The sequence below is a fragment of the Brachyhypopomus gauderio genome, unplaced genomic scaffold (assembly GCF_052324685.1).
Source record: "Brachyhypopomus gauderio isolate BG-103 unplaced genomic scaffold, BGAUD_0.2 sc62, whole genome shotgun sequence".
NCBI classification, from domain to species: domain Eukaryota; kingdom Metazoa; phylum Chordata; class Actinopteri; order Gymnotiformes; family Hypopomidae; genus Brachyhypopomus; species Brachyhypopomus gauderio.
Window position 1 is genome coordinate 1178491 of NW_027506883.1, and position 27689 is coordinate 1206179.

A 27689-nucleotide genomic window follows, 5' to 3' on the forward strand; every position below is an offset into this window, starting at 1 on the left:
ATACATTTATCTCAAGAAATGCACATATTTGCCAGCTCGACGCAGAGAAAAAAGTGTAAAAGTATCACAATGTTCAATGTATGTTTACACTTGGTGTCTACAGTCCAAAACATCATTTTGTTATAGGCCTACTGGCAAAATGCCACTGGGGACTACGTTAAAACGAGACTTATTGCTCGGAAAGTGCCTAATTTACTATAGGCTATAAAACGAAGAGTATAATCGCTGTCAGATTGTTGCTCTGTTGCATGTTCTTTTATGAATTATGTAGGCTGATATCAAATTGAAGTAGAATGGAATATAAAAGGATTTCTTAAAAATAGCATGGGATTGGGAAGCAGACATGAGTAATTCTAATACGGGCAAATCGCAAACATTATTCGCTGTAGTATTTTCTATAAACTACACAATCGTCGTAGGTACTTTTAATGGTTTCTTTGTACGAACGCTGACCGAGCACGTTACATAAGGATTGATGGCATGAGCGCGCGCAACCTCGAGACGCCTCTAGTTCACCGCGAGTCCGAAGAACGTGCACGCGCCACGCGCTCCTATCAATTCAAAGCACGCGCAAATTTTCTCCGGGATTTCCTACAGGATTTTTTTTCTCGATTCAGTGACTATTGTGTTGAGTCCAGTTACTTTCTAACACCTGCAGAAGGAACGTGAAGAACTGATATAATTGTATATATATATATACACAGTTAGCAGCACAAGATAATTCCATTGCCACGACGATATGCACGTACTTCTTTTTCGTATTTTTGGTGTAGTAATGTTGATTTAAAGTAGAATAGTAATCTGGACAACAACTGGACGTGCCGTGAGGTGCGTGTGTGGCTAGAGAGAGCTGAGGTACAAGTTATGGAAAATGACTACACTGAGTCTCAAGACCCAAGACTTACCGACAAGGAAGTTAGAAGAGGTAAGAATGAATGAGCCACTCCCTCTTTAGTGTCCAAATTAGAAGTCATTGTGTGAATGTCACATGCAATTTGCTGTGTTTTAATATGTGCATGATGTGCAGATTTATATAAATATGACCTAAAAATGTCCTTTTTTTGTACGTGCAAACACACAGGCAGCAATGAGTGGTCTGGCACTGTGACCCTCTAACCCTAACCCTATAAATAAACCCTGGCACAGGAGTGTCCCACCTCACCCACTCACCTAGCCTTGTAATCTATGCCAAGGCTATGCCACACAAGCTTAGGGCCATCTAGTCACTGCATCCAGCTGACCTCCACAGCACTGCAAGTTCATGCAGTGTGTGCACAAACTGTTATGGCCAACGTTTCTTGCACAGTTCCTGCATAGTCAGCATTACATATAGCTGCAGTGATTGTATGATGAGGCAACCACTGTATGTTGTTCTGTGATTACATGGCGGTACACTGGATGCCATTCAAACTTTCTACGCCGCGTTTCACTCACATACAGTTGATGAAACAGCACTGAACATTTCCTAAGATGGAAGATCATTAAATACTATAGGAACATTCCTGACACCTGAGAGACATCAAAACATTATTTTACTGGGGTGGTTGACTTATGCAGTGACCTTGTTCCATGCACACGTTAAGTTTGCTCACTAGTAGTACGGTTTGTTAATGATTTAACTTTGCAACATGTGATATTAGGAAGTGCATATAGGAAGATCAGATTTAAGAGTCATAAAAACTGACTGATTCATGAATACTCTGAGTAATTAGAGCTGAATTAATTGAATGTATGACATGACTTCTAAAATTATATATAAACCTTTCTACAAAAATAATTTTATAATCCGTAGTTATCACGTGACCGTGAGTTTAAGCAACATTGAGCAAAATGGATAGTGCATGCATGTACTTAAGATATCCTGCAATATTTTGTCTTGTCAGACCCTTAATGACCTTGTCTGACCAAACAAACTTGCGGCCAAATTTAGAAGGTCCCAGTGCTTTAGCAGTTCTGAAAATGCTCCATCATTTATGACCATGATTCTGACACAAGCTGAGATGTTGATATCACAGCTACACAGGTAATGGTCCTGGATGAATATTAGAATATTCTGAATCATCTCATCCGCTGTTCCAGCAGCTGTTTGTCTCACCCTCTCCCTCTTTTTCATTGTGCTTTGCTCTTTCTGTATGAAACTTTCTAACAATCTCACCCTGCCCACCTTCTCTTAACTTTTGCATGTCACCTTCTGTGATCCAGCGCCTACAGTCACCCAGATCGACCTTTATCAGCACTTCTCACACTCATATCATCTCCTCCCTCCTACTCTGTGTGTGTTCATGCAGAAGTGTAACAGTGTAAACATTCTGACATACAGATCAGTACCCATACATGATTAAGAAGAAGAGAACCCACTCAGATAATTGTGTCAAAATGTCTGTAACTGTTTTTCAAAGCAAACATTTATTTGACACCGATAAATATGCGACAAATGTCCTGCCATTAAGAATGGATGCTTTGGTCAAATATTAAACTATGTTTCCTTTCTGATAGAAAGAAAACCACACATATCTGTGGGTAACCCACTCAGCCTGAATGTGTTAGCCATCCTTACATATTTCTGGTTTCATACAGTGTTGCTGTACACCCATATATACCTGAACAAAATACTTACTCAGACACAAATCTCTATAAAGAACTGATTGACAGTGAGACTGACTGAATTGTGTCCAAATAAACTCATGGTAGCATTTATCCTTGGGATTCCAAGACTGGAAGGGTACATTGGCAACCAGATAATCGTTCTATGTGAAACCTAAAAAATGATGTGATGCAAATGTTACCGCACAGTGACCACAGTCAAGTGTGGAAAAGAGGGGGCGGAGTCTGAGGTACCCAAAAGGTCCTATGGTGTATATTTGCTTCATATAACAAGCATGGTGATGTGATTAAGAGGTCATTTAGAACCCACTAGCATTTGACATTTTCAGCATTTAGCAGGTGCTTTTAACCACACTTGTATGTATATTAGTGTGGCAGTATGATTGTAAGTTTACTTAGGTATCGATGCATGAGATGGAAAGAGAGAGAAAGAGGGCAATAAGCTCGTAAGCTACAAGCTAGGGTATTCATTACTTTATGGAGTCATAATCAGATATAAATATTCTTTAAAACATTGAATTCATTAGCTACAGATTCTATGTTCATAATTAAAAAGACAAGATGTCCCTTCAGTATATTTTTCCCTATGGTCCTCAAAAGAAATCTCTAAAACTGTACTTGGTTTCTTCCATTGAGTTTATGAAACAAGCTACAGTGTGTGGAAATATTCAGACTATAAAAGACTTTTCCAGATGTAAGCAAAAACTCAAAAGATGTTTAAGAAATAATGGGCAGGCATTCTCTGTAGGCACCTTTTTCAGCTACATGGGTCCTTACAGTCTCATAGACTTCATAGCAGTTTTGTAGACTTGTGTATGTGTGTTAGAGTATTAGACGTGTCACTGTGATATGATCATAAATATTTAATTAAACACTTTGAAAGAGTAGATGTGGTGTGATCCTAACACTAACCCATGATAACTTACTATGGGCTCTGTATTGGTGTACAGGGATATCCCTGGGCATTTTTAAAGTTCTCATATCTAGTACTCTGGTGCATTTAGTGTATGACAGTAGATAAGAGAACTTTAAATGCTCTTAATTCATCCATGAATATGCTGTTTTTATACATCTGCCCTCTGTTTACACAAATAGTATGAGTAACTATGTTGTTTTTCATGAAGATTTTATCTAAACCACATCTGTTCAAATTGTGTTTTCTGAAATATTGAGGGACTCTCTGACCCTATGCTTATTGTCACATCATACAAGCAGTGTTTGGGTCTGTTTCCACTGTACCTTTTGTCATGTGGGCAGTCCAGGCACAAAAATGACCATGGGATACAGCTGCTTGCCCTGCAAAGAACTTCAATACCCGTCATCAGTTACATATGCACATAAACACTTCCATACTCTTATCTAGCTCATTGTACAGTGATATTAGCCCAGTATTTGGAGCCACTAAGGTGCACAAATTACTAATCAAATATGTAGACAAGTGGCAGGCGCAGGCCTGTCAACTGCAGGGATTCATGATCAAGGCTTTATTAATAACATGCATTTGTTAGCTGTCTTCTCTGGTTTTGTTTCCGAGTGCATCTGCAAGTTGCCACACACCTGTTTGTGTGAATTCCACTACATAGACAAAACGATTTCTCTGTCTCTCTCTCGCTCTCTCGTTCTCTCTCTCTCTCTCTCTCTCTCTCTCTCTCTCTCTCTTTTCCTTTGTTCAAAAAGCCACATGGCCCTTCAAAGACAAAGTCTGAGAAGGTGAGAGAGAGATTCAAGGGAGACGGAGAGTTATGCAGTTCACTGCCCTGTGATTGTTATCTGCTCTGTATCTTCAGACATGCAAACATTCAGCTAAAAATACACATCGGAAACGGCCAAACCAGCGTCAAATCTCAACTTACTTAACTTGTGTGTGGTCAAACGTCAGACAGCAGAGATCACTGCTACGTCTGTATGCGTGGGCACCAAGGGGCTTTTTATTACCACTACTTACCTGAGAAGAAGAGTGTGTAATTGCTTTGAATGTAAGTCTTATTTTCCAATGCAGAGATACAAACAACATTTTCTCTTAGGTCCTGAATATTACAGATTTTTTACTAAATTGCAAGATTAGAATATTAATGTGACATGGAACTTAACTTCTTGAAATTAAGCATTGTCTTTTGTTTTTGTTTTGTGTGTGTGTGAGAGAGAAAGAGTTTGTGAAAGAGATAGAGAGAAAAGAGAGGAAGAAAAAAGGCAGGGTGAAAATATGGAAACTTTAATTACAATTTCACTTATTCCCATGTGTTTAGGGAACCCACCATCAAAGACGAGCCATTTAAGTGAGTGTAAAGATAATTTTCTACTAATGTACTAATGATTGCCATTTATGTCACTAATGGATAAATAACCATAACATTCTGCCTACTCACTAGAAGAAGAACATAACACACCAGCATCTGAAATAAACATATTCTTGATCAGCCAGCTGAAATCTAAAGTGGATAATATGAGAATACTACAGGCCTTAGTGTGAGAATACTACATGTCTTAGTGTGAGAATACTACAGGTCTTAGTGTGAGAATACTACAGGTGTGAGAATACTACAGGTCTTAGTATGAGAATACTACAAGTCTTAGTATGAGAATACTACAGGTCTTAGTGTGAGAATACTACAGGTCTTAGTATGAGAATACTACAAGTCTTAGTATGAGAATACTACAAGTCTTAGTGTGAAAATACTACAGGCCTTATTGTGAGAATACTACAAACCTTATTGTGAGAATACTACTGGCCTTAGTGGGAGAATACTACAGGCCTTAGTGGGAGAATACTACAGGTCTTAGTGGGAGAATACTACAGGTGAGAGAATACCACAGACCTTAGTGTGAGAATATTACAGGAAACTAAAGGTCTTAGTGGGAGAATACTACAGGTCTTAGTATGAGGATACTACAGGTGTGAAAATACTACAGGTCTTTGTGGGAGAATAGTACAGGCCTTAGTGGGAGAATACTACAGGTCTTGGTGTGAGAATATTACAGTCCTTAGCGTGAGAAGACTCCAGGTCTTAGTGTGAGAATACTATATGTCTTAGTGGGAGAATACTACAGGTCTTAGTGGTAGAATACAACAGGTGAGAGAATACTAAAGACCTTGGTGTGAGAATACTACAGGTCTTAGTGTGAGGATACTACAGGTGTGAGAATACTACAGGTCTTAGTATGAGAATACTACAGACGTTGGTGTGAAAATACTACATGTCTTAGTATGAGACAGGCCTTAGTGTGAGAATACTACAAGTCTTAGTGTGAGGATACTACAGGTGTGAGCAGTGGCACAAAAAAGGGGGTATGCAGCGTATGCGATGCATAGGGGCACTGCACTAGAGGGGGCGCCAAATCGATGCTAGAAAATTATTTGCCGAGTTGGTGGGGGTGGGGGTGGAGTGCGGGGGGCGCCGATAGTATGTTTGCATACACCTCAGAAAGTATGTAGTTGCAACCCTGGGTGTGAGAATACTACAGGTCTTAGTATGAGAATACTACAGACCTTGCTGTGAGAATACTACATGCCTTAGTGGGATAATACTACAGGCCTTAGTGGGAGAATACTACAGGTCTTAGTGGGATAAAACTACATGTCTTAGTGTGAGAAAATTACAGTCCTTAGTGTGAGAAAATTACAGTCCTTAGTGGGAGGATATTAAAGGTCTTAGTGGGAGAATTCTATAGGTCTTAGTGTGATAATACTACAGGTCTTAGTGGGAGAATACTACATGCCTTAGTGTGAGGATACTGCAGGTGTGAGAATACTACAGGTGGGAGAATACTACAGGTCTTAGTGGGAGAATACTACAGGCCTTAGTGTGAGAATACTACAGGTCTTAGTGGGATAATACTACAGGTCTTAGTGTGAGAATATTACAGGCCTTAGTGTGAGAATACTATATGTCTTAGTGTGAGAATACCACAGGTCTTAGTGTGAGGATACTACAGGCCTAGGTGTGAGAAAATTACAGTCCTTAGTGGGAGGATACTAAAGGTCTTAGTGGAAGAATACTACAGGTCTTAGTGGGAGAATACTACAGGTGTGAGAATACTACAGGTCCTAGTGGGAGAATACTACAGGTGGGAGAATACTACAGGTCTTAGTGGGAGAATACTACAGGCCTTAGTGTGAGAATACTACAGGCATTAGTGGGAGAATAATACAGGCCTTAGTGTGAGAATACTACAGGTCTTAGTGAGATAATACTACAGGCCTTAGTGTGAGAATACTACATGGCTGAGTATGAGAATATTACAGTCCTAAGTGTGACAAGACTACAGGTCTTAGTATGAGAATATTACAGTCCTAAGTGTGACAAGACTACAGGTCTTAGTGTGAGAATACTACAGACGTTGGTGTGAAAATACTATGTCTTAGTATGAGACAGGCCTTAGTGTGAGAATACTACAAGTCTTAGTGTGAGGATACTACAGGTGTGTGAGAATACTACAGGTCTTAGTATGAGAATACAACAGACGTTGGTGTAAAAATACTACGTCTTAGTATGAGAATACTACAGACCTTGCTGTGAGAATACTACATGCCTTAGTGGGAGAATACTACAGGCCTTAGTGTGAGAATACTACAGGTCTTAGTGGGATAATACTACATGTCTTAGTGTGAGAAAATTACAGTCCTTAGTGTGAGAAAATTACAGTCCTTAGTGGGAGGATACTAAAGGTCTTAGTGGGAGAATACTATAGGTCTTAGTGTGATAATACTACAGGTCTTAGTGGGAGAATACTACATGCCTTAGTGTGAGGATACTGCAGGTGTGAGAATACTACAGGTGGGAGAATACTACAGGTCTTAGTGAGAGAATACTACAGGGATTAGTCTGAAAATGTTACAGTCCTTAGTGTGAGAATACTACAGGCCTTAGTGTGAGAATACTACAGGTCTTAGTGGGAGAATACTACAGGCCTTAGTGTGAGAATACTACAGGTCTTAGTGGGATAATACTACAGGTCTTAGTGTGAGAATATTACAGGCCTTAGTGTGAGAATACTACATGTCTTAGTGTGAGAATACCACAGGTCTTAGTGGGTGAATACTACAGGGATTAGTCTGAAAATGTTACAGGCCTTAGTGTGAGAATACTACAAGCCTTAGTGTGAGAATACTACATGTCTTAGTGTGAGAATACCACAGGTCTTAGTGTGAGGATACTACAGGCCTTAGTGTGAGAAAATTACAGTCCTTAGTGGGAGGATACTACATGCCTTAGTGTGAGGATACTACAGGTGTGAGAATACTACAGGTCCTAGTGGGAGAATACTACAGGTGGGAGAATACTACAGGTCTTAGTGGGAGAATACTACAGGCCTTAGTGTGAGAATACTACAGGCATTAGTCGGAGAATAATACAGGCCTTAGTGAGAGAATACTACACGGCTTAGTATGAGAATATTACAGTCCTAAGTGTGACAAGACTACAGGTTTTAGTGTGAGGATACTACAGGTGTGAGAATACTACAGGTCTTAGTGGGAGAATGCTGCAGGTGTGAGAATACTACAGACCTTGGTCTGAGAATACTACAGGTCTTAGTGTGGGATTACTACAGGCCTTGGAGTGAGAATATTACAATCTTTAGTGTGAGAATACTACAGGTCTTAGTGGAGGAATACTGCAGGTCTTAGTGGGAGAATACTACAGATGTGAGAATAGTACAGGTCTTAGTGGGAGAATACCAGTGGGGAACCGTCAGGTCCCTCTACGCCAGGTATCACCAAATGGCGGACCGCGGTCTGGATCCGGACCCGAACGCCGTCCTGTCCGGCCCCAATCACATTCCTGATTAACTGGATACGGACCCAAATGCCAAAAAAATTTTAACGGGAGACTATATTTTAAACCGGAGAATTTATTTTCAGACGAGTGTTACGTTCAACAACTTTCGTTCGCCACTGCGGACCCGGACCTAAGGTCTGAGCTATCTGCCAAAAATGGACCGCAGAAAGATTTAATTGATTACCCCTGCTCTATGCCCTCTCAGAGGGCCTAAAATATTCTTAAAACATAAATATATATAATATAATTTATCCAAATTTAATTTATCTACTTACAGTTTGACAATCAACATCTAAACAATTACTGAAATATAAGCAAATCAATTATTCAACCGTGTCTATTCAATCTGTGTTGGAAGGTGAGGGGTTAAGTGGGTGAGGGGTTAACTGTGAGCCTGTGTCTCCCCCTATCAGGACTGTGATGCCCGCTGTTCATTTACAGAGGGCCTGGCAGTGATAATTCAGCAAAATACCAGTTTCAAATGACAGTAAAATTGACCAATCATATCTTCCCTCTTAGTGGGCGGGCTTAACTGTATGATAATTTCCGCCCGCTGTGGCGACGCTAGCTGTCGTTAGCATACCACCGCTAGCTAGTTTCGATTCATTCCTTTGACGTCCTCGTTTACATATTCCGCTTCCGAGAACCACCAGAGCAGGCCCAGGTTTAATGGTCACGGTTCGCTACTGGAGAATACTATACGATGATACGATGTACCAGCTATATTCTGATAAGACACAGTGCTCATGTCTGCTTTGTATACTGATAGCCTGACCAACCAACAGAGTAGCACCCACTTTGCAAGCTAGGCTCATACACGGAAAAGCATTTCAAGGGACAAATGCATTGTTATATTTGCAGTTTTCCAATCTGTGTCTTTGAAACAGAATTTTGGATTGACAAAATTTAGACTGCTTGTTTAGACTGCTGCCTGTCACACAACCCTGCCAATCAGATACAGTAGTAAAGTACTTTGTAGAATACCACTGGGTCTGGTGTGCGTGCGTGCGTGTGTGCGTGTGAGTCAGTGGAACATAGATGTGCACTGCGGGAGAGGGAGAGTCACCTATAAGCACCTGTAAGTGGTGTATGCATATCAGACAGCCAAGCAACCTGGCTGCAGAGGTGATGTATCAGTGTAGCAGTGCACTGCACAGTTGCATCTGTCAGCCTCACTCTGTACCACACACCTGCCTTCATGTGGATCTGTCCTGATGCCACAGTAGTTGTGCTTTTAAGCGAACACGGAGATAATGTTGTTTACCACCATAAATACACACACACAAACTCTCTCTCTGAGAACTATGGATGTGTGTACCACCTGAATCTAGATAACATCTGAGTGTATTTTCATGAGGCTGCCTTCGTAAGTATCTTCACTGCACCTGTTGATTGTATTAGTTATATTTTAAACACACACACTTTTTTTCCCTTTACTTACACTATTGTACCTCTTTTACAATTATAGCAAATCTTCATTATTCATTCAGTTAATTATTCATTTTTAGCAGTATGGAACAGGACAATATAGATAAATCTATAACTAATCCATTCATGATACATTACATTATGTGAAACGTTTGCTGTCAGTGTAGAGGAACCACTTAACAGGTATCTAATATCTTTCACCTGAGTTTGTTTTTAGTGGTTTGTGGTTCTCTTCACTACATCATGATAATGAGATGGTTTAATGATTTGATAATTATCACCGGCTCTTTGCAGTAAAATTTGTTGGGTGCAAGTTGGACAGTGAAGAGAACAGTACAGTGGAATGACACGAGCACTCAGATGAATGAATGTGCTGTTAGAAGAGAAAGAAAAGGTTAGAGGAGTCTGCAGCGATGTGTGAGTCACACGTATGAACACACTGCCAACCACATGAGCACTTCCTAATCTGACTGAAATTCACTCTGGTGTACAGAGTGCATTTGTGAGATGTAAAGCACGGGAAAATTAACAAAAAAATTAGTACAGAGGAAGAGAGTGAGTAAAAATGAGAGAGTGCCTGAAAGAGCGAGAGAGTGCCTGAAAGAGCGAGAGAGTGAGTGAGAAAGAGGGAGGGAGGGAGAAAGGGAGGGAGAGAGAGAGAGAGAGAGAGAGAGAGAGAGAGAGAGAGAGTGTACAAGTGACAGGTAGAGTTGGTACATTTGTCTTGCGTGAAAGGGACCGGCCCTCTCCCTCTCTGCCAGTTTCAAACGCACACTAACACACACGCACATACACACAAATCGACCGTAAACCACCTAATCACTCTCTGATCTCCCACTTTATGTATCATCAAGGAGAGAGATAGTGAAAGAGAGAGTGAGAGATATTTTGTATTTTAGGAAAAAAAAAACAACTTCAGGCAGAGAAAGACTTCGAGCACGCATACTGTCGAGATGAAGCGAGGTAGGCACCAGTGTTTTATATATATGCAAACTCATACATGTGTGTACATGTGATGGTGTACGTCTGTGTGGCTATGGGAGAGATGCTTGTTTACATGTGCCATTTAGTATTAGCATCGGCACCTGTTTAGCTGATGTACTTTGTGAAAGGAAATGGACTCGTAGCTGTGCCTTATTGTTGACTGTGCTGCTCAGCTAGATTGTGAAATGTTAAAATCCCATTTTCATTTGCTAGCAACATCTGACCCTTCACCTTTACACAGATCTTTTGTGTATGTTTGTTTGCAACTAAGTCTTCCGCATTGCCAACCTGAACATGAAGAGTAAAGCCACTGTGATGAAGTTCTGTTCTTCTGGGGCTCTCTGGCCGTGTGTGCTGCTCCCTTTACTTTGACTGTAAGATCGATATGTTGACAAACATAGTTCAAGCGTGTGTTCAAGCTGAAAGGAAAACCATTATGACAGTATAACTGTTCTCTGTATATATGAAGGCCTTCACACTTTTTTCCCGTAGTTTTTCATTGAGTAGACCTTGTTACATTAAGTGTCATGGCAAACTAACACTTAAGAGTTCTGAGTGTTTCTGTGGGTGTGGGATAGGAGCATCTGTTAGTGAATCAAACGACATGGAGGGTTTCTGTTGCCTTCTGACACATACCTAAACATTAAACATGCCACAACATAGTTCATGGCTGTCTTCATCATCCCTTTAGAATCTCAGGAATCAGTTTGTATTCTCTCTTTGAAATAAATGTCAAACTTTCAGTGGTGTCTGGAGGAAAGTACCCTTGCAATGGTCAATACTGATGTATTGTTTGCAGTTTATATAGAAATCATAAATACAAATAATAATAATGCAGACATTGTCTATTTCTAATAATTAGCAGTAAAATCCATGGAACAGTAGTCAATATTTTGAGATTTAAAGTGTAAGACAAAAATAATAATTTAAACTCGTGTTTTTGACCGGTAGAAGCATACTGAGTGATGAAGTTTGTGCAGTACTTTTAAGAATCTTAACTTTATTTCTTTTACATACATGGTACATATAGCATTATCAATATTACAGTAAAATTGTAGTAATAGTAACACAAACTTTATTTAGAATAAATTCACAGAATATTCTCAAAAAATGATTAAGTGAAACAATGGTCATATAAAATATATTAGTGGTCTGCTCAGTGTTAAGGCTAAAGATGGGCCTTTTACAGGTGATCTTTTTTAACCATAATGTTTAGGCTTAATGTCTGTATAAAAGAAACTGCTAGTTTGGGCCGAGACCACGTCTATAGCCTAGAGTGGGCTCACCAGCTCGGGCATCTCTCGTCAGGGCAGCGGAGAGGGCGTAGAACTGGCTTCATGTCACCAGACTCATATTGCTGCCCCAAACACCTACAGTTTTCCATTAACACGAACGTTATTTACAGCCGTCCTTTTGATAACAGACCGGTTAAGACGTTGGCTATAGCGGCAGATTCAGGTTTACAGTAAGTTAAAGGCATCTAATCAGAATATCAGGCTGCTGACCTAAATACTTGCGACTTTTAATGTTTGTTAATTCATTTATTATCACTGTTGAGAGATCAAGGCCCAAAATATTTAAATGAGAACCTATGAAATACATTCACACAATAATAATTGCACCCAGTACCGCCTCTCCGATCAAACAGATCCTGACTGCGCATCAGCTTTGCAGGACAGATCTGGAGAAATAAAGTGAATATTGTATTAATTTAAAAGGGCCTTAACTGATTGGTCTTATCTGAGATAGGTAAAAAATGAAGTATATTACTTGTGTGCTTTGCAAATGTACTCCTTAATTGTTGTATGAATTCAATTGATACAGCATTCTGTGCGAGGCCGATCATGATGTGTAAATGATGTATGGTTGATGGTAGTAGCTGAAACGTTTTGAATCGTTGTCTTAAGAAGTTCTTTAATCACTTTTATGGAGGTTATTTATTTAATGTGTAGATGTATCATTGCTGCACGCAGGAGGGAGCCGCGTGCGTCTGGGACGAATCCAGCAGGGCTCGCGCGAGCGAGTTCAAAGACGTGGAGGCTGCAAGCGTGGGGGAAGACCGGATCTATAGCAGAGTAATGGGGACCAGTTGAGGACAATTATTAACAAACTGGTTATCGTGAACAGGGAACAGGCTGATGGTGCTGCTGTGATTTCTCACTGTGTCCCGTGAGCATGTAAAAACTCTTAAAACCCCAGAACAAATATGCATGCTTATAAATCATGCTAACCTGCCCCGTTACATCCCCTTCGTGTTTGAGACCTTTTCGGTCGAGCCATTTTAAGGGAGGAATGGCAGTGGTGTGATTGTGCGTAGTGTGTGTGCGTGTGACACACACACACATGGAGAAGTGGAGACGCACTCGCCGCCTTCAGGTGTAGTCACGCTATCAGATGTATGTGGATGAATTTCGAATTTTGCACGTTCTGCACTAGATTTTCAGTTCACGTTTACATACTTCATACACTCATGAGCATGCTACTGTTTACCAGCTGCAAACTGTTACTCCCCTTCAGTCCCAAATGGCGTGCGTGCGTGCGTGCGCACGCGCGCGCATTCCTAGTTGTAGACGCACACACAGGTGCGCTCTTCTCCGTCGTATAATTTTGTTTCACGATTTCTGCTTTACCACTGAACATGAATGACATTACCCAGGAAATCATAGTCATTACCCATTTTAAGTTAACAATTCACATACACTTGGTTTTGGTCATTATTTACATTGAGATGAATAAATTGTCAATAGGCTATAATGTTCCTGTATAATCCTTATATTTTCGTCTTTTAATTGATGGGAGAAATTAATTTTGACATAAGTTCGTTTTTTGGTTTAAATCGTGTTTACATTTTCAAAACATATGCTGAAATCAAGAACTCTGATCCATCAAATCTCCAGTGATCAAAGGCGCCTCTGTCTTTGTGAAACGCTCAAATGTCTCAGCATAGAAAGGTCCTCTTCTCATAGTGTTTTCTTGCTGTGTCCTTAAGATTTTAGAATTACGTGGCTTTTTGATGTATATGTTTCATGAAACTCTTTGATGAAACCGTCACACAGGTGATCTTTAACAAAATTTCATCTGTGCATCTGTGAGTTCAGAATGACACAGTTGTTTGATTAAGACTGTTATTTAATATCTAATCATATACTATAGATTTACTGACTTATTTGATGTATTTATTGATGTTAATAATCTGGATTTCTTTGTTGGGGATTAACTTTCATTCAATGATGCAGAGTATTTCAAAATAATATTAAGAGTACAGACATTGCCTATTTCTAATAATGCACTTGCTGTAAAAGCGTTTGAAACTGAAAATGAGAAAATTCTACATTTTCAGTGAATTTGATATCTCAGCTTTCTGCCACACTGCTGTGGACTAGATTTTATTTGGCAGAGCACCGAGTTGATTAATCAAAATAAATTTTTTGTCGTGTGGATAGGTGCCACCATTGTGTTTGTTGTCTGAACTAAATAAATTATTTTTACTAGCTGGGGAACTTAACTGCTAGCATTTTACGTCCCTGTTAAATTGTGGCTTTTTTAGACATTAACCCTTTTTTAGATATTAATCCTCTGTCTGGTTTTCTTACAAAATCTGTCTTTTGTCTTGATGAAGCAGTCTGTGTTCTTGAGGATTTCCGTCAGTGGAACTTTGAGGTTTTAAGAGTTTACAATGCAAAATGCTGACTGGGGTTTCAGGGAAAAAAAAATAAACAATGAAGGAAGATTAGAGAGAAACAGTCACTCTTCATATTTACCCACCACTCCAGCAGCAGTGTGATTTTCCATTTCTGCGTCAAACCACAGTGTGAGCTCTAAGTGATACTTCATATTTGTACGCTCAGATGTCAGTATTTTTGACTTTTCTATAATTTAATGATTTAATGATCTCCAAAAGTAACAAGTCTCAAACAAATCCCTTTTTAAATACATTTCTCAACCCCTATTCTCTCCTTATTACAGTGCTTCCAAAGCTAAGATGCTCTAAAAAAAGGTTTATTCTGTCGTGCACTTATGCATATATTGTCATTTTTTCTGCTGTTTCTGGCAGAGTTCTAGGCAAGAGCACTTGACAAAAGTACTTTCATAAGTCACTTTGGATATGACACCTGCTAAATGTTACAAATGTAAGTATAAGCTGGCAGAGCAACGTACATTATAGATTACATTGTCATCGGGAATGAGGATTGTTAGCAGATTGTGCATTCTGACCAGCGTTCACAGTGCGTTCAGATTTGGCCCAGTGGTATCTCAAAGTTCAGATTTGGCCCAGTGGTATCTCAAAGTTCCTAGAAGTCCACAACCATGAATGTGGTACCACAGCTTTTGGTGCTGTAAGAACTAAAGTCTTTGGACATCAGCTGTTCTGCAAACCACCTCAGGTGAGCTTTGAGTCCATTCATTTACAAGCATCCAGTAAACCTTTTAAGTGTACGGGCTGAGTGTGTGTGTGTATGGACTGGGTGTATGTGTATGTGCTGGTTGTATGTGTATATGTTGGGTGTATGTGTATGTGCTGGGTGTATGTGTATATATTGGGTGTATGTGTATGTGCTGGGTGTATGTGTATATGTTGGGTGTATGTGTATGTGCTGGGTGTATGTGTATGTGCTGGGTGTATGTGTATATGTTGGGTGTATGTGTGTGTGTGCAGGGTGTATGTGTATATACTGGGTGTGTGTATGTGTGTGTGTTAGGTTTATGTGTATATGTTGGGTGTATGTGTGTGTGTGTTGGGTGTATGTGTGTGTGCTGGGTGTATGTGTGTGTGCTGGGTATATGTGTTCACGCTAGGGTGTATGTGTTTGGACTGAGGTGTATGTGTTATGGGCTGGGGTGTATGTGTTTGGGCTGGGTGTGTGTTTGGGCTGGGGTGTAAGTGTTTGGGCTGGGGTGTATGTGTTATGGGCTGGGGTGTATGTGTTATGGGCTGGGGTGTATGTGTTTGGGCTGGGGTGTTTGTGTTTGGGCTGGGGTGTAAGTGTTTGGGCTGGGGTGTATGTGTTTGGGCTGGGGTGTATGTGTTTGGGCTGGGGTGTTTGTGTTTGGGCTGGGGTGTTTGTGTTTGGGCTGGGGTGTATGTGTTTGGGCTGAGGTGTATGTGTTTGGGCTGGGGTGTTTGTGTTTGGGCTGGGGTGTTTGTGTTTGGGCTGGGGTGTATGTGTTTGGGCTGGGGTGTATGTGTTTGGGCTGGGGTGTTTGTGTTTGGGCTGGGGTGTAAGTGTTTGGGCTGGGGTGTATGTGTTTGGGCTGGGGTGTTTGTGTTTGGGCTGGGGTGTTTGTGTTTGGGCTGGGGTGTATGTGTTTGGGCTGGGGTGTATGTGTTTGGGCTGGGGTGTAAGTGGTTGTGGTAGGCTGTTTGTGTTGAGGCTGTACATAGATACCCAGACTGTACTCTTACACCTCAGAACATAACATACACCCTAGCCTGTAAGTGTCCGGACATGTAATGAGATATATTTATTTGTGATGTCATACGGATTGTTTCCTTGTGTTAACTACATAGTTCATTTTTGCCATTATACACAAAATATCAAGTGAGCATTTTAAGAAAAAGTGAAAAAGCAAAGTATTTTTCCATCTCTTTTATTACCTTCGGCGTGACCTGTTTTACTGCATCAGCATTGTAAGACAACATCGACAATTATATCTGTCTGACAGTTACAGGGCAAAAACCTGATCATATCTTTCTTTCGGTAAACATCTGTACCTACAGCAATATTATCAGATCAAATCAAGGTAAAGTAGTCTAATGCTCAACAGTTTTAGATGTAGACAAGTACCTTTTGCTATTTCTAAAAGTCAGCTAATATACATCTTTGGATAAAGATACAATTTTATGACAAAGAAAAAAGGCTACCCTAATATGTAAAATTTAACAAGAACGGCTATATCAGCATACTTCAAACTCCTAAAAGTCTTAAAAGTCAATTTATATGAATAAGCTTAGTGAGAATGATATAATATGATTCAGATCTTGTTGTAGTGATCAATTATACTTTAGATTTTGTACAGTCCAAAATGTGCCAAAAATGTTTGGGCTATTATCAAAACATGCCTTAGGAAGCACAATTACTGTTTTCTTTTGTGTTGTCTTCAACTGCTAAGTCTATGTACATCTGAGCTTGTGTGTGGTTTGCATGGAGAGATAGCATGATAGGCACAGAGAGGGGGAGATTAGGAATGAGGGCAGAATGAGAGAGATGTGAGTGTTCTGTGTGTATCAGCATGTGGTTAAGGTGAACAGAGAGAGGCAGGACAGGTGGAACGCAGACTGAGTATATTTACTCGTTATCAGCATGTGGTTTTGGAGGGGGGGGATTGATACAGAATTAGAATGCTGCGTAAACACTTTATTTCAAAGAGCAACACTTGCTGTGTTTGCACGTGTGTGCATGTGTTTACTGCTCATCCAAAGCATGTGAACATCATGTTTGATCCGTGAACAATGCATGAACAAATACAGCTAGTGAGAATGGAACATACAGGTGATGCTGAGCTAAATGTGACAGAGACATTTTACTGAATTATATTAAAAATGGTGAATGGTGGAGGTGTCCGTCCTCTTGAAGAAAACACAACAGACTAAAGAATATACCACAGACTAGTGAGTGAGTGTGAACATACAACAGAATAAAGAATATATTGTGATACTAGTGAGTGCATGAACATACAACAGAATAAAGAATATACCACAGACTAGTAAGTGAGTGTGAACATACAACAGACTAAAGAATATACCACAGACTAGTGAGTGAGTGTGAATATACAACAGAATAAAGAATATACCACAGACTAGTGAGTGAGTGTGAACATACAACAGATTAAAGAATATATTGTGATACTAGTAAGTGAGGGTGAACATACAACAGAATAAAGAATATATCACAAACTACTGAGTGAGTGTGAACATACAACAGACTAAACAATATATCACAGCTAGTGAGTGTATGTGTACATGGAACATGGACAATGCCAACTAGAAGAGAGAAAGAAACAAAAAGAGAAAGAGATGTCAGGGTCTCTGTGGTTCATTTAGTTGTGACTGTGAACCTCAAACAACAGGAAATTCACCTGGCCTGCAACTGTTCTTCCTATGCTCACACACACACACACACACACACACACACACACACACACACACAAGAACATAAAACTGCTTGTCTGCTTGATGTTGTAGAATTGTATTCAATTGTATTCAAGTCCATTCAAGTCCAGAATATAGTGCTTCGATATGTTAATTGTTCACAAGCTTAAGCATTTTCTTGTCAGTAGCCACACACACACACACACACACACACACACACACACACACACACATACACACATGCATGCACACACACATTTTTCAAGCATACTGTATATACTGCGGATATGAGAAGCGTTTTGGAGTATGTTTCAGTGCCCAAAATCAGGGCACACACACAAGAACTGACACACTGACATAAACACACACTGACACAGAAACAGACACTTTGTCTGACACAGTCACAGATCAGTAGTAAATAAAGTTGGCTAAACTGGCTTGCAACAGCTAACTCACTGCACATGACACTCGTGACATCTCAATGAATCATCATTTTTTAGCCCCCTGAATCCCTTAAGAGTGAGATTCCATGTGCATCTCAAGAAAGACAAAGCACAATGCTTTACTGATATAGAGGAGACCAGGGATGAGAGAAATTAAACAGGAGGGAAAAGAGAGAAACACTGGAAGAGAGAGAGAGAGAGAGAGAGAGAGAGAGAGAGAGAGAGAGAGAGAAGCTGAGATGGGGGGCAGAAGGAGAGGGGGATGACCATTCCTGGCAATGAAAACACAGATAAAAGAGTTTCTTACTGGCAGGCATATCCTTTGTGAGAGAGACAGAGAAAAGGAAGGAAAAAAGCAAGAGATTGCATGAAAGAGGGATAGTCAGAGTGAAAGAAAAGCCAGTAAACCACTTAAAAAGATTCTGAGGTTGACACCTTCAAGTCCACCTCCTCTCTCAGTCAAATATTCCCCCACTCTCTCTCTCCATTTTTCTATTTCTGTTTTTGTGAGATGATTTGTAGTTTTTGATGTTTTCATTTTTTGAGTGAGAAATGCCGGTCACACACAATCCACCTACCACACAGAGTCTTTGATAGTCCTGGTGGGAAAGTGGGTGAGAGGAAACTAATTCTCTGTTGGTAAAGGTCAAGCTAATAAGGCAAAGTCTCCACGGTGTATTTCACTATTTACATATTCTAAATTCTTCATAATATGGCTCAGATGCCAAGCACTGTTTACATTTGAATCCATGTACGAGAATTTTAATCTTGATATTCATAGATATTTAAGATATATAAGCAGCAATGATTCATTTGTGTCAACTAGGCCAAAATATAATTACACAAACAAAAAACAAACAAACAAAACACGCAGTTTTGGGAAGAGGTTATTGCCCAAGAAAGGCTGGTCGCCCTCTAGTGGACATATTTTTCCATTCTTAAAAATGCTGCTCCTTTTATATTATTAATTAATTGGATTGACATTTTATTGCACCATGTCCATGATCCTCTACAACGATTTGTTTCTTTCATATAGGCAGTTGTACAGTAATTCATTTTAAAGTAAATTGTGTTAAATCTCATAACACAAATTCCTAGATGGAGGTTAGAACAAATCTATATCTTGAGACAATCCAATCATAATGTTTAAGATATTGAGTCCTTAAATCAATAATGAATTTCTTTTCTTTTCTTTCAAAAGTTGATCAAAATAATCCGTATTCAAAACCATTTTTTTTATTTCTCTTCAGATGCCATCTCATCAAATTTACTAAATAGTTTAAGCAGAAATCAGTTTATATTTTATTATATAAATAAAAAATAACTTTCAAATAATTTTTTTTCTTTGTTTTCCTGCCCTGTTTCATGAGTAAGTAGCAACCAGATGTGCTTATTCACAAACAATAGTTTACATTCTCCTGAAAAATGATCAGGTCAGCATGGATCATGGAAAAGTTATTGATATTTTTACCTTCCTCTCGTTGATAGTTTTTTAGTATTTAACTTGCTTTTATACGTTAAAGGAAGGAATATTTCCTTCAGCTGAGTTTAAAAAATAAACAAAAATAATTAATACATCAAAAAAAAAATCTAAGATGAAATAAAAATTAATCTAGAAAAAAAATGTAAAAAATAACACATCACAGTTATTATCATTAGAAATTCCTATTTCATTCCATTCATTCATTCATTCATATTTTAAACAAAATAACATGGACATTTTGTATTATTTTAAACATTGGCAGTCAAAACCAAATCATTAAATAACATCAGTTATATGAAGACAGTTAAAGAACACAAATATAAATATTCATAACTAAAGCAGCATGAGAAGGACTTCGCTGTTCCCAACATTTTGAAGGAACATTAAGGTTCCTCGCGGCTGAGGGAGGTGTTCACCTTCAGCTCCACTCTACACCAGCGTCCTTCCCCAACGGACCGTTCAGAGAAAGAACAAATTGTTTTGGTAATGAATAAAAACTTGGGACATGTTTGACCCGAGCCTCTGGATGCAGGATGTTTTCAGCAAATCTCCCCTTGAAAGGAATTCTGGGATATGAAAGCGGTACTTCTCAAGAGCCAGCATCAATTCTGCTTACGTCAGCAAAGCGTAATGGCTTTGAAGATACAAGAACGTGTGAAGACTTTCAGACTGATGCAGGTGACTGAAGCAGGACGTGCAGGAGTGGTGTTGAGATTGGGCCTATTAGCGCAAGTACTGTACACAAAACATTTCTTAAGTGTTTCTTAAGTATGTTTTTACATAGTCTGGACTCTTTAAAAATCTAAATTAATTGAAATGCCCTGATATGTTAATGTGTGTATGTGTACAGTGGAATGGATAAGAAATGTTACATTTTCCTAAGCTTCACCCGCCTGTTCTGGGATTGAAGGTATGCAATGCCTTGGCCAGATATTACAGTTTGCAGTTTTGATGTGCCTTTGGAAACTCAAAAGGGTTGTAAAGTGGAATTTGTGGTTAAGAAAATGCACAAACGCACATGTTTCATTTCAGTGTTTCAGTTCACCACTGTACGCAGTAAAACCTCATGTTTCTTTTCATTTCAGTCTGGCTTTGTTGCTGAAATCCTGAATATTAACTCCTAAAGAGGATGCCTTCACAAGTGCATTTTATTTATTTATTCATAAATTTTTGTGTGTGTATGTGTGTGTGTGGGGGGGGGGGTGTAAAGACATAGTGATGACTCTGTAATGTGGACACTTCTTTAAGTCCTTGATTTATTCAGCATTCAGTAGTTAGTGTGGTTGTGTACCCTTCAACACAATGCACCTGCTTTCTATTACGTTTTATTTTTAACCTAAAGTCCATCTATTTCTTACATCTATTGCATGTGCGTGTGTGTGTGTGTGTGTGTGTGTGTGTGTGTGTGTGTGTGTGTGTGTGTTGTTTGTGAGGGAGAAAGCCGAGTTTGGGTTCTTGGTTAACAGAATGGTGTGTGCTCTCCAGATACACACACACTGTCCTGTGTGTACGCCACATAAACATATCTGATTTCCAAGAAGTCAGAACGTTAGATTTACTGACATATCAACCACACATACACACTGGCACTCCCACACCACCCCATATACGCATTCTTATTTTATCTCTGTGCTCGTTTGGCTGACCTGCTACCTCATGTACTTCACGGCGTGGTGTTGTACAGTCGTGGCGATCTGCTCAGATATATCAGATGTGCATTTGCAGTTCTCAGTTCTCTCTGTCTTCACTGGACTCTGAACATGAGTTCACAGACAGGACACCTCACGATTGGTCCCAACGTACTCAAACTGCTTTTTGGAAAAGGGTTTAGAAGTGATGAGAGATATGACGTGAAGTGCTTACACTAGTGAAAGTGTCTGTTTATACCGGTGAGGGTTAGATAGGGGCTGTTGGCCATAACCTGATCAAGGAATGAGAAAAATCCTCAATATGAGTATGTGTGTGTGTGTGTGTGTGTGTGTGTCTGTACAGCTGAGATTGAGCTGATCCCCTGTAAGATCTGCGGAGACAAGTCGTCAGGAGTTCACTACGGAGTCATCACGTGTGAGGGCTGTAAGGTGAGACCAGGGTCGTAGTTGTTCAATCTGTGGATAAATAAAGGTGATTCTTTATTTCTCTTTCATGTTGCCGTCTTCATCTCTGTTCCTCCCTCTCACCTCTCTTTGTTCCTCTCTTTCATCTCTCTCTTCCTCTCTCTCTCTCTCTCCTCTCTTCTGAGCAGGGTTTTTTCCGGAGGAGTCAGTCGTCCAGTGTGCAGTACTCCTGTTCCAGACAGAGTAACTGTCTCATCGACCGCGCCAGCAGGAACCGCTGCCAAAGCTGTCGTCTCAAGAAATGTGTTGCCCAGGGGATGAGCCGGGATGGTGAGAGAGAGAGAGAGAGAGAGAGAGAGAGAGAGATAGAGAGAGAGAGAGAGAGAGAGATAGATAGAGAGAGAGAGAGAGATAGATAGAGAGAGAGAGAGAGAGAGATAGAGAGAGAGAGAGAGAGATAGATAGAGAGAGAGAGATAGATAGAGAGAGAGAGAGAGAGAGAGAGAGAGAGAGAGAGAGAGAGAGAGAGAGAGGGGATTATAAAACCTGGCATGCATTCAAAGAATTCTGTAACTGTATCCTGAATATGTTGCGCATTGAAAGTATTTGAATAACTCTGCTCTCCGCACTGTGCTCTCTGCAGCGGTCAAGTTTGGGCGCATGTCCAAGCGTCAGAGGGACTCTCTGATCGCGGAGGTTGAGAGGCACCGCCAGCAGCAGCGTCTCCAGGTCTCCAGCCAGGATCAGACGCAGAGCCTCCCCACCTACCGCCCCAGCAAAGACCCCCGCCTGCACGCCGCCCACCTCATGCCCTCCCTGACTCCCACGTACTCCTGCGCCCTGGACCGGCCCATCCGCCCAGTGGACGTGCACCCGTACCTGAACTGTTCCACAGACGAGGTCCAGGCTGTGGGCTTGGCCTACAGAGGCGCCCAGAGGAGCGGAGACGGCAGTGGCTTTTCGGCAGGGAGAGGTGAGAGAGGCTGGCCGTTCTTGTTCTGCATTTCTGTCTTCCTGTCCCGTCTCTCCCTTGCCGTCCGTCTCTCATTGCCTGTGTCTGTGCTCTCTCTTCTAGGTTTCGACTCCAGGAGGTCGACTGCTGACAGCATACTGAACATGACGGCCAGAGACGTGGAACTACGACCTTACGAGGCCGCAGGCCCGTTCTGCCGCTACTCTACCTCACACATAGGTGAGAGAGCGCAGGAGGATTAAGAGACTTTATCAGATTCTGGGGTGGCCAGAAACCAGCCTGGCATTACTGATAGTAGTGTGACGTTGTCATGTAATGATAGAAATTAGCTGAAAGGTTTAGGATATTTAACGTGTTTTCAAGTTTAGGGATTCCGACCAACTAATGTGTGTGTGTTTGTGTGTGTGTGTGTGTGTGTGTGTGTGTAGAGATGTGTGCAATTATTGTGCGTTCTCACCGAGAGACGAGTCAGTATCATGTGGATGAAATACAAGCTCTCAGGTGGAAGATCTTCAGCAGGGAGGAGGTGCACATCTACCAGAGCAAGGTTCCTACTACCTCCTACATGATGACCCAGAGACACAACACCTTTACCATGAACCACATTACCAGAATTACAGTTCCCATTTCCACCACATTGAGCAACAATGTTAGCACCAACTGCCTGGTTGTGCTATTTCAGACTAGGACTGGGCAATATATCGATATATCGTTTAAGAAATATCAATAGATTTTTTTTATACAAGATGAGACAATATCGTTTATACATTTCCCTAAATCTAACGCTGCCTAGTGAGCTGTTTTAAGTAGGCAGCGTTATAACCGACATCCATCCTCATGAAGCAGATTATTATTGAGCAATGTCATCACAGTTTGGTCTCACCCAATGCGACCGGTGTTTATTTACCTCAGATTCTAGGCAAATAAGCGTTTCAGCACGATGGATTCTCCTCTTCCCATTTTTACCGCAATTTAAATTCTTGCACAGTTTGTTTGCTAACTAACTTGCAATGCACAACAATATCTTGAGGCTTCAATCTCCGCTCGGTGTAAAAAAATATACAAAATACAGCGGAACTTCGGTTAACGACCAGAATCCGTTCCGAAAGGTTGGTCGCTACCCGAAATGTTCGCTATCCGAAACAATTTTCCTCATAAGAAATAAAGGAAATTGAAATAATTGGTTGCCAGCCCGTTGACTCGCTATTATATGAAAGTTACAGGCTATAGGTTTTTAAAATGAGAACAGTTATAATACAGTTCAAATGGAGTTAAATAAATGACGCTTAGACTGAGATTCTGGTTGGTCACATGTGGGTGACGTAGTTGTTCGCTCTCCGAAATTTTGTTCGCTATCCGGTGCAAATTTTTGGCAAATTTTCTGGTCGTTATCCGAATTGTTCGGTAACCGAGGTGCCACTGTAATAAAAAAAATACCCTAAATTTTAAAATAAAAATAATTGCTATTTATTAATTAATTTATTTATCAAATTAAATAAATGCGATGTGGTTTTATATTACTAAATATATTTTTGAATGTTTCTTGAATATTCTAGAAACAGCCGAATATATATTCGGAGCATGCGCACTATAACTTGAAACACTTATGTGTTTTATGTAGACAGTTCACTAGGTTTTTGGACAGACCCACATCAGACCCACACAGAAGCACTGTGGTGAAGTCAGCCTTTTGCTATTTTTGCTCTTTGTCTTTTTTGTTAACATTTTAATAGCATAGCTGTGAGTCTTTTGTTATGCAGGAAATAACATTATTTTATTTGAGGTGCATTATTATTTAATATATGACAATTGTTTATTTATGAGCAATTTCTAATGTAGGCCTACATCTACAGCTGAATGTTACTAGTGCCTGTGTGACATTTGGGACATGTAGCTTTGACTATGAAGTGCATTTTTGTTGTTATTTTATGGGAAACAATTATATTGAGATATATATCATATATTGCCATTCAGCTAAAAAAAATCACGATTATATATATATATATATATATATATATATATATATATATATATATATATATATATATATATATATATATATATCATGATAAAAAAATCATGATTTTTTTTGGCCCATATCGCTCAGCCCTACCTCAGACTGTCCCAAGCTATCTTATTTGTCACCTTAGTGTTTCTTCCTTCATGATCCTGAGACTTTTATCATGATTCTAGTCCATGAACCTGTTCATCTCTTACACACGTTCTGTCCCTGCAGAGTGTGGATGAGATGTGGCAGCACTGTGCGGTGCAACTGACTAACGCCGTGCAGTATGTGGTGGAATTTGCAAAGCGCATCCCCGGTTTCCGGCAACTTAGCCAGAATGATCAAATCACCCTGCTCAAGAGTGGTGAGTAGTGGGGCAGTCCAGCAGGGCGGTCCAGCAGGGCGGTCCAGCAGGGCGGTCCAGCAGGGCGGTCCAGCAGGGCGGGCCTGTCTCCTGACTCTCAGCACTCAGCCCTCTATATCTCTCTTTGCCTTCTCCTCTTTCTCTCCACATCTGACGTTCTTCCCAGTCTACATTTCTAGGTCTTTCCCCCGTCCGCCTCGTCATTCGCCTCCTGCTTTCATTCTGCGTAAGTGTGTGTGTGTGTCTTCTTCTCCCCCTCCCATTGTGATGATGAGCTTGTGTGTGTGTGTGTGTGTGTGTGTGTGTGTGTGTGTGTGTGTGTGTGTGTGTGCCGTCCTGCTGATCAGGCTCCATGGAGGTTGTGCTGGTGCGGATGAGTCGGTTGTTTAACCCAGAGAACGGTACAGTGTTCTTTGATGGCAAGTTTGCTGGAACAGAGCTGTTCAAGTCTCTTGGTAAGCAAAATATTTCTAATGACAAAAAGCCAGTGTTGCTTCTGCAAGGAATGTATGATGCAATGTGTGTGAATTTTGGCATTCTATAAATCCGTATATATTTCTCCTTCCAGCTTTTTAAAATCTTTTTTAAAGATTTTACTCAAATGTACACTTTGCATGTATGTGTACGTGTGTGTGTGTGTGTGTGTGTGTGTGTGTGTGTGTGTGTGTGTGTGTGTGGTGTGATCATCTGTTTTGCAGATTGTGGTGATTTTATCGCAGCTGTGTTCGACTTTGCTCACAGTCTTTGTGTTTTGAGGCTGACTGAACAGCAGGTGGCGCTGTTCAGTGCGCTCGTACTCATAAATGCAGGTATGGGACATTTTCGCAAATGTGCTTGAAACTCAAATTTGAATGACAAACAGTACAGACATTGATAGATGTGTGTGTGCAGATCGCCCTTGTCTAGAGGACAGAGACAGAGTGATGAGAGTGAGAAAAGACATGGAACTAACCCTCCATTACCTCCTACACAGAGACAACCAGGAGAGTCTACTACACAAGGTGTGTTCGTGTGTGTGTGTGTGTGTGTGTGTGTGTGTGTGAGAGAGAGAGAGAGAGAGAGAGAGAGAGAGAGAGAAAAACTGAAAACTATGTATAGAGAACGCTAGTATAACTGAAGGAAATAAGGGACGAAAGACAAACTGCAAGTGACGATTCGCACATTTCTAACATGACTTACTGCCTTCGGGCGCTGAAAATTTGATTATTTGTGTAATTTTCAGCTGAACCAGAAGGTGGCGGTGCTGAGGAGTCTATGTGCGCTGCATATTGAGAAGCTGCGTTGGTTCCGACAGCTCTATCCATACACAGTGCAGTCTGTCTTTCCTGCGCTGTACAAGGAGCTCTTTGGTTCAGACATTGATGTGCAAACAATGGCTACGCTCTGATCGCACACCCAACCACACAGTACAGTTACTAAAAGAACATTTAATCAGTATATCTTAAACCTTCTCAAATAAATTAATCTATTTTTGTAATTCTCACAGGAACAGAAAATAATCAAAAGTATTATATTTGTGTGTTTATTTTGGTGCAGATGCTATTTTGAAGGGTGAAACAAGTACCTATTTGGTCACAAACATTAAACTGCTTAGCTTTTGTAATATTACTGATATCTGAATTTGTGTATTATATTGACTGTTGACATGTTAACAGGGCTGTTTTATAAGGCTAAGTGTTGACATGACATGACTGTATGTAAAATGTGATCAGAAGGGATGTTTGTGCCATCTGTGAAAAATGTCTTGACTCTGTTAACTCATTGCTAAAGTGTTTGAAGTATTATTGAATTTCTCAAGAGACGGGGACCGTTGTATTGAAAATGACTTACTTGAATGTCACATCAGGATACAGGGCTTTGCACAAGGGTGACGGAATTAGGTCACTTCCGACACATACTCTCTGTTCATATTCAGGAAGAAATATAACTAGACTGGTCCTTGGAAGTCAGACATCACTGATTGCATTGCCAGAGAGAAATATCTTTGTGTGAAATGCTCTACATTGGTACAGTCAACTGGTTAATTTCAGTCTTTTCATTTCAGGCTATTTATAGAACTGGAGCAGGTACCATTGTGTTTTATATTATTTATACAAATGAATTCTGAAGGATTGCACAAAAAGCCTTAATTTAAAATTATTGTTTGAAGGAAAACTTGAAATATTCCACAATTTTCTTTTGAACACAACTAACTCCAGCTCATCTAGGAACCTTTTACAATTTCATGTCTTACAACCTCAATTCCAAAGACTTTTTTCAGAGTTTCTGAATCATTTTTCTATGAATCATTAGTCACACAGTGTTTATACATTAGTATAAACTACACAATGTACATCTTGTTATACAATTTATAGCAGTTAAATCATTAAATACATACATTACATACATTGGATAAATGTGTGTGCTTCATATGGGGTTGTTAATAATTGTAGCCAAATACATTAGGTGTGTATGATTTTGCTCTTCACATATTCTATGTTTAAA

The 27689-nt window shown here is 40.1% G+C and overlaps 1 protein-coding gene across 3 annotated transcripts; it reads left to right on the forward strand.

Annotated features, from left to right (window-relative positions):
- The first annotated feature begins 538 nt into the window (after positions 1-538).
- Positions 539-27592, forward strand: rorc (RAR-related orphan receptor C). 3 transcript variants are annotated; one of them, XM_076988534.1, is made up of 12 exons: positions 539-925; positions 4851-4880; positions 21802-21887; positions 22052-22193; positions 22507-22836; positions 22939-23055; positions 23265-23383; positions 25073-25205; positions 25553-25660; positions 25904-26014; positions 26097-26206; positions 26428-27592. In XM_076988534.1, the coding sequence occupies exons 1-12, from the start codon at positions 865-867 to the stop codon at positions 26590-26592; spliced, it is 1512 nt and encodes a 503-aa protein (XP_076844649.1). In that variant the 5' UTR covers positions 539-864; the 3' UTR covers positions 26593-27592. The 3 variants fall into 3 exon arrangements, with proteins under 3 accessions (XP_076844649.1, XP_076844650.1, XP_076844651.1); XM_076988535.1 differs by lacking the exon at positions 4851-4880; XM_076988536.1 differs by lacking the exons at positions 539-925; positions 4851-4880 and adding an exon at positions 10554-10772.
- Positions 27593-27689: the final 97 nt, after the last annotated feature.